Here is an 18,515-nt window from a genome sequence, read left to right as displayed (position 1 = left end):
ACGATGCCAAAATGTTAATTCCCCAGTGGCCGGAATTCGAATCCAGGTGACGGTACTCACAACTGTAAACCATTTACCACTAGAGCTAGAAATCCGGGTTAAAAAAAAAATTTGCAATTATTAGAGACTGTAAAATAGAAAAAAAAGATTTGCAATTATTCATTTTTCTTCATTAATAATAGATGGCGTAACGAATAGGAAAGCCTTTTTATTATATTTTTAAATAAGAGTTGTAATTCTGTGATATTCCCAAGAAAGAAAAAAAAAGATTCGACAATCCCAAACTTCACACGATCTCGAGAGTTGTTGACAAAACTAAACCCCTCTGCGCTTCTCTACACTTCACAAGTTCTGTATTAAATCTTATCTACCACCATTAATCTCCTTGATTATATAAAAAGACAATAATAGTAACAACCACAAGAAAGGACAGGCAACCGCAGTTACACTCAAGATGTCGGAGCCAGAGAGAGCGCGTCCTCTACTAGCATCGGAGGAGAGAGCCTACGAAGACACCGAGAAAGTCCACATAGTCGGAGTAGACGAAGAAGACGGCGCCGATTACGACGACGAGCTCGGGAACTCGCCACGCTTCTCATGGAAGAAGCTATGGCTGTTCACCGGACCGGGGTTCCTCATGAGCATCGCTTTCCTCGATCCGGGGAACCTAGAGAGCGATCTCCAAGCCGGGGCCATCGCTGGCTACTCTCTCATCTGGCTCCTCATGTGGGCCACCGCCATCGGGCTTCTCATTCAGCTTCTCTCTGCTCGTCTCGGCGTCGCCACGGGACGGCACCTGGCTGAGCTCTGCCGCGAGGAGTATCCCACTTGGGCGAGGATGGTGCTTTGGATCATGGCGGAGATTGCTTTGATCGGTGCTGATATTCAGGAGGTTATCGGTAGTGCGATAGCTATCAAGATCTTGTCTAATGGGTTGGTTCCTCTTTGGGCTGGTGTTGTTATCACTGCTTTGGACTGGTTAGTTTCTCAATTATTATTCTAATATTTGTTACGAAGCTAGCTAAGAGTAGTATGATTTGAGATTATTTTTTTTGTTTTAGTCTACTCTTTTAATCGAAATCTTTATTCTTGTTTGGGGTTTGATTATATAAATTTTCAATTTAGAAAAAAAAAACTAGAAAAATCCTTCATTTTTGAAAAATTTAGGTTTGTTCTTGATTTGTTGGAGATGTTAGGGGAGTTTAGAATGGATTTTAACATTATTATATGTGATTGATTGCAGTTTCATCTTTCTATTTCTGGAGAATTATGGAATAAGGAAGCTAGAAGCTGTGTTTGCTATTCTGATTGCAACAATGGCGCTTGCATTTGCTTGGATGTTTGGTCAGACGAAACCCAGTGGAACTGAACTCCTTGTTGGTTAGTTATAATCTTCTCAACATTTTGATTCTTTGTTTGGAGAGGAGATAAGCTATTTATAGAAGATTAATGATTAGGCGGGCGCCTGGACCAATTTTTTTATCAATTCGTTTCGTTCATATCTGATTTGCAGATTAGGACACAAGGAGAAACTAAAAATGGTGATTTTTTTTTGTTTAACGCAGGAGCATTGGTTCCAAAACTCAGTTCCAGGACAATAAAACAAGCGGTTGGAATCGTGGGATGCATTATCATGCCTCACAACGTCTTCTTGCACTCTGCGCTTGTTCAATCGAGAAAAGTTGATCCCAAAAAGAGATTCCGTGTCAAAGAAGCTCTCAAGTACTACTCCATTGAATCCACCGGAGCTCTCGCTGTTTCCTTCATCATCAATGTCTTTGTCACCACCGTCTTTGCCAAAGCCTTTTACGGGACAGACATAGCGGACACCATCGGTCTTGCAAACGCAGGACAGTACTTGCAGGACAAATACGGCGGCGGGTTTTTCCCAATACTCTACATATGGGCGATAGGAGTGTTGGCAGCTGGTCAGAGTAGTACCATCACAGGCACCTACGCAGGACAGTTTATAATGGGAGGGTTCTTGAACCTCAAGATGAAGAAATGGGTCAGAGCCTTGATCACAAGAAGCTGCGCCATCGTCCCGACAATGATCGTGGCTCTTGTCTTTGATTCTTCTGATTCTATGCTTGATGAGCTTAACGAGTGGCTTAACGTTCTTCAGTCTGTTCAGATCCCTTTCGCAGTTATCCCTCTGCTTTGCTTGGTGTCGAATGAGCAGATCATGGGGAGCTTTAAAATCCAGCCTTTAGTGCAGACCATCTCGTGGATCGTAGCTGCTCTTGTGATAGCTATTAATGGGTATCTGATGGTGGATTTCTTCTCAGGAGCTGCGACGAGTGTGGCTTTGCTTGTGCCGGTGATCATATTCGCTGTTGCGTATGTGGTGTTTGTGCTTTACCTTATCTCAAGAGGCCTCACGTATACTACTCCTTGGCAGCTAGTGTCGTCGCAGAAAGTTACAGAGAGGGATGATGAGTAAGTACAAAAAAGCAAAGACTCTTTTTACTGAATGGGAATAAATCTGGAAAACTGAAACAAACAATAGAAAGTTGGTTTCATCAGTAGTAGTATGGTAACAATGTCATGATATGTATTTGTAATATTGGTATTTTATGGTTTAGAGCATAGACTTTGTGTAAGAATATATTCAGGACTTCCTTTCTTTTTTTCTTAGAATCTGAAATGTTTCCTTGTTGAAAAATTCATATATTTGTTGGAGTGTTAGCTGAATAAAACGGTAATAAGAAGCTTGTTTTTCAACAACAAAAATATCCACAGATTCAATTAGAAAGTCTAAAGATTATTACGATACATGACATTAATATCAAACATAGGATCAGCTCTTCCTAATCCTTTTTTTTTTGTGTGCAACAGCTCTTCCTAATCCAAAAACCAAAAAAATTCACTAAAAGTCAAAAAATAAATAAATAGGTTTTGAATATATGTGATTTTTACATAAACACACTCCTAAACAATGTTTGACGTAAGAGGCTCGACAATAGCCTAACACATTTATTAAGAACCAAAAATAAATAAATTTTGTAACGACTAAGCAGACCACTAATAATAAGAGACTGAAACTGCCATTTGCTCTCGGATGCACAACACTATAAACTCATGTTCTTGCTTTTTAACATAGCCCAAGGTATATATGGAGGAGGTGTCTAGGTTAAGAGTTCTTCTAGATAACATCTCCTCATATCTAAGTATATCTTCATCAAATGACAAGTTATCTTCAAACCCAGCTCATAAGTATTACTCAAGAGTAGAAGAGATAGCAAAGCTTCTTATGCCTCTTCTTGACAACCCTGTTGTCTCTGATGTGTCTCCTAGCGAATTGCTTAACAACAGCTTTGAAGAGTTATCTCAATACGTTGATGAGCTAAGAGAGCAGTTTGAGAGCTGGCAACCTCTTTCAAGTAGAATCTTATATGTAAGTAAAGAAACAGCCAACTCTTCTCTTTGCTAAGTGTTTTTCTCTTTACTAGCTACCTATCTTGTGTGTCACCAGGTTCTTAGAATTGAATCATTAGCATCAAAGATGAGGGAATCAAGTTTGGAAGTCTTTCAGCTTCTCAAACACTTACCTGCTGATTTGGTTTCACCATCTGAGGTAGTATAGTCTCAATGTTCAAGAATTTGTGTGTAGTGTTCTTTAGGTTCTACATAAATTGAACTGGCTCCAGAATCGGGCTTGTATGAATTCTTTTGAAACATTCAACTTATGAGAGGCTTCACTTTTTTTTGTTTCAAAGTTATATATATATATATATATATATATATATATTTTATTTTTTTTTGGTATAGTAACATCAAAATATCTATTGCAAAATAAAAATGAACAAACAATTTTAGTTTATGAAAATGATTGAAAAAATATTGATAAATTTTATATTATTATGATTTATATAAAAAATAAATGTTGACAGAAAAAGATAAAAAAATAAATAGTATACTGTTTAAATTTAAAAGTAAACAGTTCATCTACAAAATTTGTAAAAATATTTAAGAATCTGTAAATATTTTATTTCGAATAGAGTTCCCACAATCTAAGGACTGGTTCTGTTTGGCTCTTGTTTAATGTTGCAGGACTGCATAGAACTGGTGAAGTTAGTGGGAAGAGAGGAAGTTTCGTATACTATTGATCTAGCTCTGATAGATCAAAGAAAAGGTGTTGAACTTACTCCAGAGGTTCTGGTGAAAATTGCCGAGAGTGTTGGTTTGAGATCAAACCAGGATATTCTGATCGAAGGTGTGGTACTTACAAACTTGAAGGAAGATGCTAACCTTGTCAAGGACAACACCCGAGCTGGTTTTATAAAGGGATTGATCTATCTGACCAAGCAAATGCATGATTACCTTGCCAAGATAGAGCAGTCTCAGTCACCTTCTGACTTTTTCTGCCCTCTATCACTTCAGCTTATGACTGATCCTGTCACTGTGACATCTGGTCAAACATACGAACGGGCTTTTATCGAAAAATGGTTTGATATGGGACTCATGGTCTGCCCAAAGACAAGGCATGCTTTGTCTCAGACCACTTTGACACCTAACTTCACTGTCAAGGCATTCATTGCCAACTGGTGTGAATCAAACAATGTCAATCCTCCTGATCCTTTGGAGCTGATTCACTCAAATCAGCCTTTCCCTCTTCTTGTTGGATCATGTTCTGCTGATGACTCCAGAGATTCTCTGCCTCTTCCTGTAATGGATGATACACTTAAGTGCAACCATATAGAATCTGTAGATGCTAGCAAATGCGAGGAGCTGCATCAGGTCTTAACTAGGTCTGCTTCTGCACCAGGCATTGTCTCTAAAGTTGTTTCCAAAGCCAACACATCGATCTCACAGGCACCGGGTGAAACTGTTCCTCAGCCCTGGATCATCCCAGCGACCATGAAAGAAACTGGAAGCAGTTCAAACATGGAAGCAGAAGAAACTGGAGGCAGTTCAAGTATGGAAGTAGAGGTGAAGAAACTGATTCAAGATCTCAAGAGTTCTTCGTTAGATGCACAAAGAGAGGCCACAGCTCAGCTCAGGCTACTAACAAAAGACATTCCAGACGACCGCACTGTGATTGCAAGGTGCGGAGCAATCGCTGCGTTAGTCAATAAGCTTTACTCCATGGACAAGATGATCCAAGCGGAAGCCGTGACTTGCTTGCTCAACTTATCACTCGACGACAGCAACAAAACCGTCATCGCGTATAGTGGAGTATTCAAGCCGCTCGTTCACGTTCTCAAGACAGGAAACATGGAAGCCAAAGAGAACTCAACAAGAGCTCTAGTGAGCTTGTCTAAAGCCGAAGAGAACAGGACAAAGATGCTACAAGCAGGAGCTATAGAGCCACTTGTTAGGCTTATGGGTAATGGAAGTCCCAGGGGGAAAAAGGACGCAGCCACGGCTCTAACCAACCTCGCGACACGCAACAGGGAGAAAGAGATGGTGATCAGAGGTGGAGGAGTTAGGTACTTGATCCAGATGATGAATCCTGCAGCTGGAACGGTGGAGAGAGCTGTGGTTGTGTTGGCTAATCTTGCAAACGTGCCAGAAGCAAAGATTGCGATTAGAGATGGAGGAGGGATACCGTTATTGGTGGACGTTGTGGAGTTGGGTTCACCAAGAGGACAAGAGAATGCAGCTGCAGCACTTTGCGTGCTTTGTATGGATAGCTCAAGATTCTGCAACATTGTTATAAGAGAAGGAGCTATTCCACCTCTTGTGGCTCTTACTAGATCAGGAACAACAAGAGCCAAAGAAAAGGTTCTTTTCCTTTGCTTTGTCTTTCCTCTTCTTGTTTGGTAATAACTAATAACTAACTGTTTCTATGCTTTTGTTTGTTTCAGGCAAAGAGTCTTCTTAAGTACTTTGAAGCCTTAAAACAAGAGAACCAGAGGCGAAACTGATCTTAGTTTTACTTCGCAGGTTTTACTACTAACCTATACAATTATGATACATCTACACGTATATGATGATATATTATAGATGGAGAACATGTATGCAATGTGAAAGATTATACATCTACATATATATGATGCTATATTATATAGTGATTTGTATGGAAAACATGTATGCAATGTGAAAAATTAAACAGTGAATATTTAATATGAGAATTGTCTATTGTTCTCTTATTATTTTATCGAAGTAAAATAGTAAAATTAATAAATCAGTCATGATTTATACCAGTTCAAAATACAACACAAATCGATAAAATAAAAAGATCATAAATTTTTAGATAATATATAAATATATGGTCCTATTAGAATAATAAATTAATAAATTGTATATATACAGATTATATAGTACAAATAAATATTATTTGTTTTATATTTACAATAAATTTATCTATATTATTTCTTAATATTTTATTATACTTTGATAATATTTAGTAAAATTATGTCTAAATGATATTTAAATTATATGAAAGATATTTCATATACATTAAATAATATAATGAAAACAATATGAAAATAGGATTTCTAAAGTTTAATAGTAAAATTAACTATTTTCCTATTTTATAAAAAAAAATATCTAAAAATAAATTATTTTTAATTAATAACTCCACAGTTTTTTACTCTATACTTTTAATTTCATTTGAAATACATTGAACTGATGGGAGGCCCATTTGAAAGTTTCCAGCGAGTTTTCGGTAGATTTTGAAGCCGCCTAATGCACATCTCACAAGTGAGTTGAGGATTTGGTAGTAAAACATTATATTATACGATTTTGATGGTGAGAAATTTCACGTCTTTGTCTATATAAACATCATTGCTTTTAATCATGCCAAGCACCACTCCTTATCTATTATGGAAAACAAAAAGAAAAGAAAAATAAAGTTAAGCACACCTATATGATATTTCACTTTCACATCATTCTCGTTTCTTAAATGATGTTTCACTTTCATACCATCTCATATACGTGTATGCATCTCTCTTGTCTTGCTCGTCTAAAATTAAACTTAACTTTAAAAAAGTTTTTTATGAGACTGATATTAGCTGATGAATGTGTAGTGCACTTTCAAAGGTTGGATTGGGATTTTTTGTGTGTAAAGTTGGGTGATTTGAGCAGAATAATTGAAATTCCGAATATATTACAGAGATGATAAGAGAAAATGTGATTTAAAACTTAGCTAAAATATAAATCATATGAAATAAATTAAAGTATAATTGATAATTAGCCACTAACATACAAAAGGATAATTACGTAAGAAAATGTGATTTAAAACTTAGATAAAATATAAATCATAATGAAATAAACTAAAGTACTGTATAATTGAAAATTAGCCACTAACATACAAAAAGATAATTACGTAGGAAATGATTAAACACAAAAATACATTTAACTTAAAATAGTAAAGACAAAAAAAAAAATGAAGCAGCGAAACAAGAATGTGTCTTTTGCTCGAATCATCAATCACGCCAAGCTTCTTCTGCCATGGTCAACGACAGAACCTACCTGTGATAACTCTTTCAACCACTCAAACGTTCTCTTACGCGCAACCGCTGTTTTCTCCTCTTTCTTCGCCGTCTTCTTCCTCTGTTTCTCCTCCGTCTCACCGGAGACACTGATTTTCACAGGCACGACCGTCTCCGTCGCCACCGAACATTTGCAATCCGCGAACAGAAAGCTTCTTCTCCGGTTCCTCGATCTCGACTCTCCTGTTTTCTTCGAGTTCGAGCTCGTGCTCGTGCTGCTGCAGCTACTGTTCCGACTCACTGATACTCTTGCGTTCGACGCCGTTCGGAGCTCGATCTCCGGCGTGCGGACGAGTCCTAGCCGGAGAAAGTCCCAAATCGAAGATGACTTAGGGTTTCTGATTGAGTTCACCCTCGCCGTCATGCTCGATGATCGTCTGATCTGTGGGTTTGGACTCGGTTGACTGTAGTCGATGAAATTGTTTTTGATTTTCCGGTCTGATCCGGCTCTGGTTCGTCGGAATTCAACCGATTCGGATCTGGTGATTAACCGGTTCGAACCGGCGTCTAAGCTGAAGGAGTGACGTAGAGGCAAGATTCGGCCTTTGGAGAATAATTCGTCCGCGGTACTCATCTCCGGAGCCGGTTCACACGAATCCGACCCGAGCCGAAACGATGACCCGATTTCGAATTCGAACCCGGATTCGATTTCTTCTTCTTCTGACTTTGACTGTTTTGGGAAATGAACTTTCTCATTAGATAAACTCACCGGCAAATCAGACAGAGACAACGCTTCTTCTTCTTCTTCTTGTGCGTCATCATCTTCTTCTTCGTCCTCTTGATCTTGATTGCCATGTGAGATCAAAAGGGTTTCTTCTTCCTCTGTACAAGTCCTCCCCATTTTCGAAGCTTCCGAGTTTCCAACGAGAGACAGAGAGAAAGTTTTTAAATTTAAACACATAAACGAAAGAGTGGGCGAATATTTAAAGATGACAAAATAAGTCTCTGTTGAAAAAGTCAAAACGATATCGATCCTTTTCTTTTAGTTATTTTCCCACTAAAACCTATAGTCTTTTGATACATAAATTACATGTGTATTGTATTTATTTATATACAGAAAGTATTATAATAATATTTGAAAATAGACATTAAGCCATCGGAAAAAAAACTATACTATTTATTTTACATCAAAAGTTATTTCCCATTTAAATTTTTTTCTAACCATAATAAAGATCATGAGAAGAATAAGTCCTAAATTTACTAGACATGGTGTTTCTTTTTCTTTTTTCCTTTTAGTATCGTGACAATTGTCCACAGTTGAGCATAGTCTATATTAATTTGCATCGTATATTCGTATGTTTAACTATGTTTCGAGTTCTTCTTGTGCCTAATTAGAATCCTGAAAATATGTTTTATACTATATATGTCTTCTTTAGTGGTCAACTTGCATTAGGCTGTTAACTGTTTTATATTTGCTTTGGCGGGTAAAAACTAAAATGTTTCGAGAACCCTTTTAGTAAGAACACACATGATAAATCTGAGAGGCTATAAAGTTATGGCAGGCTTTTGGTATAAGAGACCTTGTTATAATATATCATATATCTACTTACTTTTTTGATAAATGAAAACATAGATATGTAAGAAAAACAAGAACCAAGAAAATATCGTTAAAAAGAACCAAAAAAATATAAATAATAATAATAACTTAGAAGGTTGGGTCTGTGGAGGAGTGGGCCTAGGCCACTATTTTTGGCACGCGATAGCTACGCTTTACCCAGCACCATCACCATTCATCTTCCACATGCATCATACATTTTATCATGAGCTTTTATAATTTCTTTTGATGTTCTGTTGTTAACTACGAGCGTTTTAAATTTGTTTCTATGTATGTATAGAGGATAAACTATGCATCCTTTTCTTATTTTCTTACTTTCTAGCTACAGTTCAATTAGAATGATCTAACGTCTATTTTACTGTATGACATTTTCTTACCTTTCTCATTTTCAAACATGTAATAATGGTCTACAAATGTTTCCATAAGTTGTTAAGCATTAGACTCTGACCACATGTACGATTTACAAACTATAAATACAATAGGAAAATGACTATTTGCATATTTAAATTTAAATTTTATATTTTTCGATGTCCAATTCTAGAAGGGTGTTATTTAGCAAAAAAAAAAAAAATCTAGAAGGATGTGGGTTAACATTCATGAAAAAGAAACTTTCCTCATTATCAAGACAAGGTTTGTCATCTACGAAATAAAGGTAGAATGTGGATTTGAAATCATATGATAAGTCTTGGTCGAGTTGTATAATTATAAAAGCTATGTTCGAAATAAAGCACTACTAGGAGAAAAAAGGAAAATGTGGTACCAGATATAGTTGAAACGTATGGTGCAACAACTATATTTTTGTCAACATTTCTTTTTTTTTTTCCGTCAAAGTTTTTATATTAATGGAGAAGGGACCAAGCCCAATTACAAGACCGAAGCCCACATACACTACAAATCCAAAAAAACAACAAGCTCACAGGCCAACCAAGAACAGTTAATGGGCCAGTGACCCAACACCCAAACCACGAGACACCCGGCGACTTCGGCTGGTCCACGCGTCGAGGAGACCGGATACGTGGAATGATCAGGACCGTCGGAGCGACACGCATCGCTTCCGTCTCACACTCAACCGATGATTGGAGGGAGATTCGACGAAACTCTGCCGTCAATCAAAGTTTTACCATTGAAGAACAGCTCACCATGGAACCATCTTCACAGTAGTTCAAATTGTACACCAGATTTATGTTTTCAGAAGAACGAATCGCTTACAATCGATCCCACCACAGTCAATTTTCCTGCTTGAAAAAACTGTCACCATGAATAAAAGACCGCAAGAAACGACGTATTCATTGTCGTTTATACTTTTCTTTTTATATTAAAATTACATTTTCAAACTCATCATAATCACATTGTTATCATACATTGGAGGAACTTGATCAGTGATAGTTTTCTATCAAATAGCCTTTTCTGTTAAATTTAAGTTTGCTATACATTTAATAGTATATTTATCACATCAAAAAGCTGGCATGTAATTTCATAAAATAATTGGCAAACTTGAACTATACACATATATATATACGAATGCGATAAGATTATATATTATATGTTAATGTATATTTGTTTTGTGCATGTGGATATTTATAGTCTTGTACGCCTAATATTTGGTTGTAAAATTTAAGAGAGGTTTACAATCATGCAACGTGAATCAAGATTGGCCATGGAAGGCATGATGCGAAATGGACTTGTGCAGTAGGTAATCATCTGCCGAAATCATTGACTTTAGAACATCTCCAAAAAAACACTCTATAACTTCAAATATAAAGTTTTTTGCTCTCTAAAAAGAAATTTCAAAACTTCAAATTTGAAGTTCTGAAGAGTGATCAAAACTTCAAATTTGAAGTTTCATATTTTTATTTGCATTTTGGTCCCTACAATCACACATCAACATTAATATACAAAAAAAACAACAAAAAGATTTTTTAGAATTACACGAAGACATAACTATTACACAAATTTATATATTACAACAACACTAATAGTTAGATAAGTTTGATCCGGAACCTTCAAAATTTTCAAATATTGTCTAAATTTTTTTGTTATACTAAAGATGGTTGTTGTTGTTTTTTTGATGTCTTTTCCGTTCAATTCTTTATTGTTCATATCGAATATATTCACGAGTATTAATATCATCAAAAAGAAATTAGTCTTTTAGCAATATTTTATATTTCTCTTTTACTTTCTTGTTCCGATCTTATATATTTACAAGTATCAATATCACACGATTTCAACAACTTTTAGCTTGCAATCTACAAAGTAAAAATGAGGAGACCCATTTTTACTTCGAAATGCACTAATAGATCATATATGCATTACGAAAATTATTTTATGGAATAACATGGTATTTTTTTGAAGTTTAATATTAATTAAGGTATTTTTATTTAATTTTTTATAGAATATTTTATTTATTAATGTTATTGTAATATGTTTATATATGTACTAGTTATTTATAAAAGTTTTATGAATTCAAATTAGTTATAACAAATATAAGTTTCATATTATAAAATACAAATAGTTTTGAAGTTGAGTTTAAAGTTTTGCTTTTAGAGAAGAACATCTTTAAACTTCAAATATAGAGTTTGGAAACTTCAAATTAGAGTTCCTTTTTGGAGATTCTCTTAGTAACGGTGCCGATTAAAACTCATAATCATGTGTGGTGGAATTTAATGTTCTATATTTTTGAACCGGAGAATCATAATACAGGAAGCAAAGATCCATAGAAGTTTAAAGTGCCACCTTCTAATGGGCCCAGTATACTAAAGCCCATTAAGCTATACCGTCCGTAAAAGCCATGAATCAACAAAAATCTAATCATGATTTTGTTTTTCTTCTATACAGTTATGATCTACCATACCACCCTAGGATGATTTCCCATCATCTCAGACACACATTTAGTAATTGATTTCCCATCATCTCAGACACGCATTTAGTAACTTTTAGGTTTCTACAGGATGTCACGGCCAAGAAAATGAGTAAACACATCAACATCTAAAAAGTTCAACCATTTTACTTTTCGTTTAAATATTCAAGTCACATGATAAAACAGCTAAAAGACCCAACCCAGCTATCCTTACGGCCGGAGAAGATTTCATTTCTTTAAATAGCAAAGAGAAAACACAACGACAAGAGTTCCAAAAGCAAACTAGATAAGCCAAGACTGCGTGCTGTTGTTGCTAAACAAAGCTCTTATAACAAACGGCAGACAATATCTGTGACTTTCTTCTTCCCATAAAACCCCATTAATTTTGTCATAATTAACCACTACGTCCAGGTAATCGCCACGGGACTACCCACCACGTGTTTCCCATCTGACCATTCAATGTTCCCGAAGCTAGATCCAGACGCCTTAGAAGAGTCTACGGTAAACGTCACCGTATACGATTTCTTCTCATTAACTTCTTTGAAATTCAAAACCGCCGGTGCAACCGAAATCTTGACTGCTGTACTCTCCGAAATGACTTTAACCTTGTAGGACCCAGCTCCTCCAACGCTCGTGACAGTACGCGTGTACTTATACGCTCCGGATCCGTCAACGTTAACGGCGAAGGACGGATAGTTTAAATCCGCGACTGAGTGCGTTTTGGAGGGATCGCAAGTGAAATTGCGTCTCGAAACGCTTCTGATCTGCGACGACGTGTAGTTCAACGCGCAGAGGAAACCTAAGTAATCCACCGTCGTTAGATCGTAAACGAGTCCTGGATTGGTGGCGATCGTCGGAGACACGTATCCCGCACCGTGATCAAACGCCGTCGAAGGCTTCCCCGTCGCGATGTCGAGGATCGGTTTCCCGTCTTTGTAGGATCTGTACGCGGTGGTCATGAGCGCCGATCTAATCGCCGCCGGACTCCACTCGGGATGCGCCGACTTGAGAAGAGCCGCTAAACCGCTGACGTGAGGGCAAGACATCGACGTCCCCGAGATGATGTTGAATCCCACGCGGCGAGGATCGGAAGGAAGTCCCGTAGGTCCCGCGGCTCCGGTCCACGCGGCGAGGATGTTGACTCCCGGCGCGATCAAATCAGGTTTGAGAATGTTGGGAGTAATCGAGTTAGGCCCTCGCGAGCTGAACGCAGCAACCACGGGAGACGGCTGGACGTTAACCACGGTACCTTGGATCAAAACCGAAGCGGTGGGATTCGGATCTGTCAAGACGTAGCGCCTGATGATATCGCCAGCTTTCTCTCCTACTGTAGTCGCAGGTAACATATGCGCATCCGCCACAAGCTCCTCTCCGTTAGCCGCCGTATTGGCCAGGATCATACCTACACCACCAGCAGCTTTCACCACGTCCCCTTTCTGAACCCTAGCGTTCACTCCTCTATCGCACATAACAATCTTCCCCTTCACTTTCTCCGGAATCAAACTCCCCGTCATACATAGATTCCCATTAGTAGCGTTACTCGCATTCCCCGCGTAAATAAACGGTAACAACTTATCCGGAAGAGCATCTCCTTTAAATAAAGAAACTCCGCTGTAATTCTTCCCGTTGCCTAGAATCGCAATCGCTGGAAAATCACGATCCAACGTACCAGCACCAACCGTGGTGATCCAAGGAGCTACGTTGGATAAACTGTAAGGGCTTGGACCAGCGTTACCAGCAGAGCACGAAACGAATATACCTCTCTCCATGGCCGCGAATGCTCCAATAGCAACACCGTCTCTATAATAATCAGACATCCCACCGCCGAGAGACATAGACAAAACGTTCACGTTATCCTCAATGGCTTGATCAATCGCAGCTAAAATATCTGAGCTGAAACAACCACCTAACCAACAAACTTTGTAAACCGCTACGCGAGCGCGTGGATCCATCCCGCGAGCCGTTCCGCTAGCGAACCCTAGGAGGCTAGCTCCCTCCACTACGGATCCGGCGGCGGTTGAGGACGTGTGCGTTCCGTGACCGTCGTCGTCTCTAGGAGATCTTGATTCTTTGGATTCGTCGACTGGTCCCATCGTCGCTTCGTAGCCGCGAGCGAAGAATCTAGCTCCGATTAGTTTCCGGTTACAGAGGGAGGCGGTGAAGTTAGTCCCAGCCTCGCACCCGCCTTTCCACGTCGAAGGAACCGGACCGAAGCCGTTGTCGGAGAAGCTTTTGCTCTCCGGCCAGACTCCGGTGTCGAGAACCCCGACGACGACGTCGCTGGATGCGCCGGTTTGAGGGAAGAGATCTGCGTTGTTGTGTTCGTCGAGGCCGAGGAAGAGCGGGGACCGAGTCGTGTGTAACTCGTAACGGTGCTCGGGGAGAACAGAGATGACGCCAGGCTGAGTCATGAGCGAGTCGGCTTCCTCGGGAGTTAGACGAGTGGAGAATCCGTGAATCGCGTTGTTGTAGGTGTAGAGCAGTTGAGCGGACTCTGAGACGGATCTGAGAGAGGAATCGTACCAGAGAGAGTGGAGATCGTAGCTTGATGGCATCTGAGATTTGGCCATGTGAACGATGTATGTCGACTGTTGAGCTCCATCGGAAACTTGGGAAGAACCCAGAAGATAAAGGATAAGGAGAAAGAAGGAAGCGGTGGATGAGAGAAACGAAGAAGAAGACATCTTTTGCGTAAATTTGTGGTCTCTCTCTAAATCGAAGAAGAAAGGATGAGAGGAGAGAGGGTTTATATATTGTAGATAAAGGAAGATGAGATACTGATATGTGTGTCACTCTTCTGCTGTTAAAGTGATTATTTTCGTGTTTTCTTTAATGTCCCAAGACTTCTTGTTTAAACTAGTGTACCTATGTTTACATGAAGTAATATGTTTTTCGTATGTTATCAGGAGATAATGGTTTTTTTGTTAACTTGAGATTCTGTTTCTGTTTAGTATTATCGTCTTTTTCTCTGACTACAAAATGGTTAATAAGTTCGGGGAATGGTTAATAAGTTCGATAGACTCATCATGCTATGTCTTTCACAAAACCATTATGATGTTTGACGTTTGTAAACAACTAAGTCCATATCCGTTTAACTCGTAATATATTAGAAGATTTTTTTTTTCTGTGATGTCGAAAGTATGTATATTTAATTTTGCATATTACATTGGTTTCCCACATACAAATTCGAATCTTTTAAATATTAGCATGCGTTACGAAATAATCGACCATCGGAAATGACTAATGAGTGGGTCATGACTCTGAAGGCAGTTTCTTTCGTGTATATCAATACATCACAATTCGTGACAAAAAAAAATCAATACATCACAATCACCAACGAGCTTAGCCAAAAAGAAACACTAACTATAAGCTATCTGAAATAAACAGAAATTTCTGAATGGAGTTTGGGTACGAATCTATTGGTGACGTGAGTGAAAACAAAAACACTGGTCTCGTTTTTTTTACCAGGTTTTCTTTGCTGGTAAATAGGGATGATTATCTTTGCTTTTGAGTTGATGGGATGCTCAGCTCACTTTGCTAGTTTATAGATGTTAGTTTCTGCATCAAGCTTAATATGTTTCTCGGCGTTGGTTAGTATGTTTCTTTCGGTAAAAGATTAATATGTTTTCAGTGTAGTTTGAAGAACGATGTCTTCCCTATTCATATACCGTAACCGAAGCTGCAAGTGGGAACAGGCGCAACACTTTGATTTGGATCTAAGCGCTGGGATTATGGCCCATGTGTCATAACGTGCAATTTATCAGATCCATAATTCCAACTCTGCAAAAGACAAAAGCTAAAAGTAAACTCCAAACCATACTCAACCGTCCGATCTCAATTACAACAACTGATGGGATCTTTGTACACTTTCGCTAATCGGAATCAACATCAATTATATGACAACTATATCCTATAAGTAAGAAACATATATGACTTTAGAATATATACTACTAACTATGAAGTTACTAAAGTTAACCATTTTGTTCCAGTCAATGGAAGGAGGTATAATTATTCGGTGATTCAATTATTACAGTTAGGACAGATGAGTGGCAACCAGTAGATATTAATACGCGACATGTGAGCCTAATTAAGTTAATTAATCAAAGTTCTAATCAATCTTCGCAACATCATAATTATTTTTTCTCAACCACCCATCATACCACTTTCCTGCCTAATACAGCTTACATTAGTAATTTAATCTGTTTCTTCAAATAACATTCTAATAATTTTAGTTGTTTCCATATTCCTTGATATCAGCAAAAGAAAAATTATTAATTATTAAACCGATTCTTACGTCCGGTTCGCTTGAGTACGGTACGGTACGTCTCGAGTCTGGTTAAATTCTCACAAATGTATATCATTAAGGGGTCCAGTCAACAATTTTGTCTTACCTCGAAGTACGTTCATACAGGAATCTAGGTGCTCGTGACTCTCTTCTGTTTGTTTGTATATACAACAGTACAAACTCATGTCCACATTATACATCAAAATGTACACACACACAATGTCTTTTTGCAAATACTTAACATCAGAAAGTATGTCACGGTCGCGTGATGCGCCTGGATTGCGTGAAAAATCATGATTAGCAAGTTCCCTCTTGTTTTTAGTGCATTGATTGCGTACATCATCGTGATTTATGTTTGATCACTTAAAGTTTGTTTTACAGTCTCCTGAATTGATTTTCAAGGGTAATTTAAAAGTAAAACAATTAAAATATACGTAGAATGTATTATACGAAATCGCAACATGCAATCTTCCCGTCCACGAGCATAAAACATATGCGCGAGGATTAGCTATATCGTTTTTGGTAAAAGATTGCCATAAGAAAACATAATTTTATAGCTTAAATCTATAAAAGAAAAACTCTACACCAATGCAACACAGAGTGTAAAACAACCTTTTTTAAAATAAATTTTAACATTATTTAAAAATAAATAAAGAAACATGCAACGAAAAAAATTTCATATAATATTTTGGTACTAATATGTGACAAATTTATCTTAACAAAAGAAAAACAGACTGTAAACTACTTGAGCCAGATGATGTTAATACGTATGAGAACGTACACAGAACGAACTACCTTTCAATGACCTCAATGAGTTTGGTCGAAGACATCATCAACTAACCAATGCTTTGGACGATTGGAGCCCAAACAATATGTGTGGCAGTTAGAGACTTTGGTTCGTATGGTACGACATGAATTAACGTGTCTTTACATCAGATCAGACCTAACTGAAGTCCCATCTAAATAGTTATAACACTACAATGATACTTTTTTTTTTTTGAACAACATAATGATATAGTCTCAGATTATCTTCTTACACCAAAATATTTTTGTAAGCGACAAAAATTAAAATTTATAGCAACAGCAGAAGCTGGCAGGTTGGTCCATTGTATCGGCGGACTCTCAGTGATTAAGCCACGACTGGTTTTAGACTCTTGTCCACGTCCTTGTTTTACTTTTATATTAAATTTTGGAATAGAATAGTATGTATCAGTGAGTGTTCCCATTGGACCACGCTTTTTCTTTGTTTTGGAACTTGATTATAATTGATATGTGTGCCTACCAGATCTACTCTAGCAACATTTTTTTTTCCTTTCTTTTGAATATGAATTATTAAAAATACTCACGCAATCTATCAAAAAGCAATAATGTAACTCATGCTTTTTGCATTCAATCGTAAAAGCTAAATGGGCCTCTCTTATCTTATTAGTTCTGTTAATAATGTAACTCATGCTTTCGTGGGCATCTCTTGTTTCCACGAGCCTTCCTGTCTTATTAATTATTATCGCGCAATAAATCTTCCCTAATTGGGCCTAGTAAGAGTAATAATAACTTTTAAGGCCTAATATATAATTGGACCAGAAAGGTTTGATCCACACGCTTATACACACGCATGTCAGGGTTTTGGATTAGGATTTGCAGTTTAAGTTTTGTGAAAGGTTTATGAAGTCCTGAGACAGAGGGTTTAAGAAAGGTATCGATAGCTAATATAATTTCCAGCCATTGGTGCTATACCTTGTGAAAATCTGTAGTAATGGGGAACGTAAAAAGTTGGCAGACAAGGAAAAAAAGTGGAAACTTTCTATTTTGTGTCCCCATGGACGAAAGAAAGAAGATTCAGCGACAAAGTCATTTAAAGATCGATCAATACCAGTGGTTTCCTCCACAAATGCCACAGTTCATTCGTCATAGTGGTAGAGACGCTCCAAGATTACTACAGCTATGGTTATTTTTTTAATTGTAATGGTTTCCAAAACCCATTAACAAGAGAAGGAGGCTCATGAGTTTATGTTTCCTATATTGAGATTATAGAAATTAGTGGGTTATAGTAAAAAAATGTGTAATAATACAAGCTTCCACATCTTGAGTTTCGATAAGACATAAATAATACATAAATATTACCATCAATGATTTTAAGTTGGAAACCTAAAAACTTAACATTTATAACATTTGAGAGATCAACATGTGATGAATGAAGAGGCTACATGAGAGCTCTATGTTTAATGTGGAGTCCATAATTACTAACATAAGATTGCAAATAGCTATTGTGACTTGGTTAACATGAGCTAATGTGATTCCATTTGCTGAGGACTTGGAGGAAGACCTGAGGCAAAACAATGGAGGATTTTAACTGACCAAGCCATGAAAACATCTAGAAGT

The 18,515-nt window shown here is 37.6% G+C and overlaps 4 protein-coding genes across 4 annotated transcripts; 2 read left to right on the top strand and 2 right to left on the bottom strand.

Annotated features, from left to right (window-relative positions):
- Nucleotides 1-183: 183 nt before the first annotated feature.
- Nucleotides 184-2,694, top strand: LOC103829512 (metal transporter Nramp4). Its single transcript, XM_009105181.3, has 3 exons — nucleotides 184-978; nucleotides 1,244-1,380; nucleotides 1,566-2,694. Exons 1-3 carry the CDS (start codon nucleotides 455-457, stop codon nucleotides 2,441-2,443), a joined length of 1,539 nt encoding a protein of 512 aa, XP_009103429.1. The 5' UTR covers nucleotides 184-454; the 3' UTR covers nucleotides 2,444-2,694.
- A 131-nt stretch (nucleotides 2,695-2,825) lies between these two features.
- LOC103829511 (U-box domain-containing protein 2) lies at nucleotides 2,826-7,322 on the top strand. Its single transcript, XM_009105180.3, has 4 exons — nucleotides 2,826-3,397; nucleotides 3,476-3,577; nucleotides 4,054-5,727; nucleotides 5,811-7,322. The coding sequence occupies exons 1-4, from the start codon at nucleotides 3,116-3,118 to the stop codon at nucleotides 5,868-5,870; spliced, it is 2,118 nt and encodes a 705-aa protein (XP_009103428.1). The 5' UTR covers nucleotides 2,826-3,115; the 3' UTR covers nucleotides 5,871-7,322.
- LOC103829510 (histone H3.v1) lies at nucleotides 7,177-8,529 on the bottom strand. Its single transcript, XM_009105179.3, has one exon. It carries the CDS (start codon nucleotides 8,338-8,340, stop codon nucleotides 7,378-7,380), a length of 963 nt encoding a protein of 320 aa, XP_009103427.1. The 5' UTR covers nucleotides 8,341-8,529; the 3' UTR covers nucleotides 7,177-7,377.
- Nucleotides 8,530-11,980: 3,451 nt separating this feature from the next.
- On the bottom strand, nucleotides 11,981-14,632 carry LOC103829508 (subtilisin-like protease SBT1.7). Its single transcript, XM_009105178.3, has one exon. The coding sequence runs from the start codon at nucleotides 14,533-14,535 to the stop codon at nucleotides 12,253-12,255; it is 2,283 nt and encodes a 760-aa protein (XP_009103426.1). The 5' UTR covers nucleotides 14,536-14,632; the 3' UTR covers nucleotides 11,981-12,252.
- Nucleotides 14,633-18,515: the final 3,883 nt, after the last annotated feature.

Source organism: Brassica rapa, chromosome A07, assembly GCF_000309985.2.
Source record: "Brassica rapa cultivar Chiifu-401-42 chromosome A07, CAAS_Brap_v3.01, whole genome shotgun sequence".
In the NCBI taxonomy this organism is placed as follows: domain Eukaryota; kingdom Viridiplantae; phylum Streptophyta; class Magnoliopsida; order Brassicales; family Brassicaceae; genus Brassica; species Brassica rapa.
Note: the sequence above shows the minus strand (reverse complement) of the source record. Positions and strands in the feature narration are given on the sequence as shown.

What these genes read in the sequence shown, in the direction of transcription:
- LOC103829510 (XM_009105179.3), bottom strand. Translation starts at nt 8,340, where the DNA reads ATGTGTTTAAATTTAAAAACTTTCTCTCTGTCTCTCGTTGGAAACTCG.
- LOC103829511 (XM_009105180.3), top strand. Translation starts at nt 3,116, where the DNA reads ATGGAGGAGGTGTCTAGGTTAAGAGTTCTTCTAGATAACATCTCCTCA. An exon ending in TTTCAAGTAGAATCTTATAT is followed by an intron (nt 3,398 to 3,475) that starts GTAAGTAAAGAA and finishes GTGTGTCACCAG; the next exon opens with GTTCTTAGAATTGAATCATT. An exon ending in ATTTGGTTTCACCATCTGAG is followed by an intron (nt 3,578 to 4,053) that starts GTAGTATAGTCT and finishes TTAATGTTGCAG; the next exon opens with GACTGCATAGAACTGGTGAA.
- LOC103829512 (XM_009105181.3), top strand. Translation starts at nt 455, where the DNA reads ATGTCGGAGCCAGAGAGAGCGCGTCCTCTACTAGCATCGGAGGAGAGA. An exon ending in GTTATCACTGCTTTGGACTG is followed by an intron (nt 979 to 1,243) that starts GTTAGTTTCTCA and finishes GATTGATTGCAG; the next exon opens with TTTCATCTTTCTATTTCTGG. An exon ending in TGGAACTGAACTCCTTGTTG is followed by an intron (nt 1,381 to 1,565) that starts GTTAGTTATAAT and finishes TGTTTAACGCAG; the next exon opens with GAGCATTGGTTCCAAAACTC.
- LOC103829508 (XM_009105178.3), bottom strand. Translation starts at nt 14,535, where the DNA reads ATGTCTTCTTCTTCGTTTCTCTCATCCACCGCTTCCTTCTTTCTCCTT.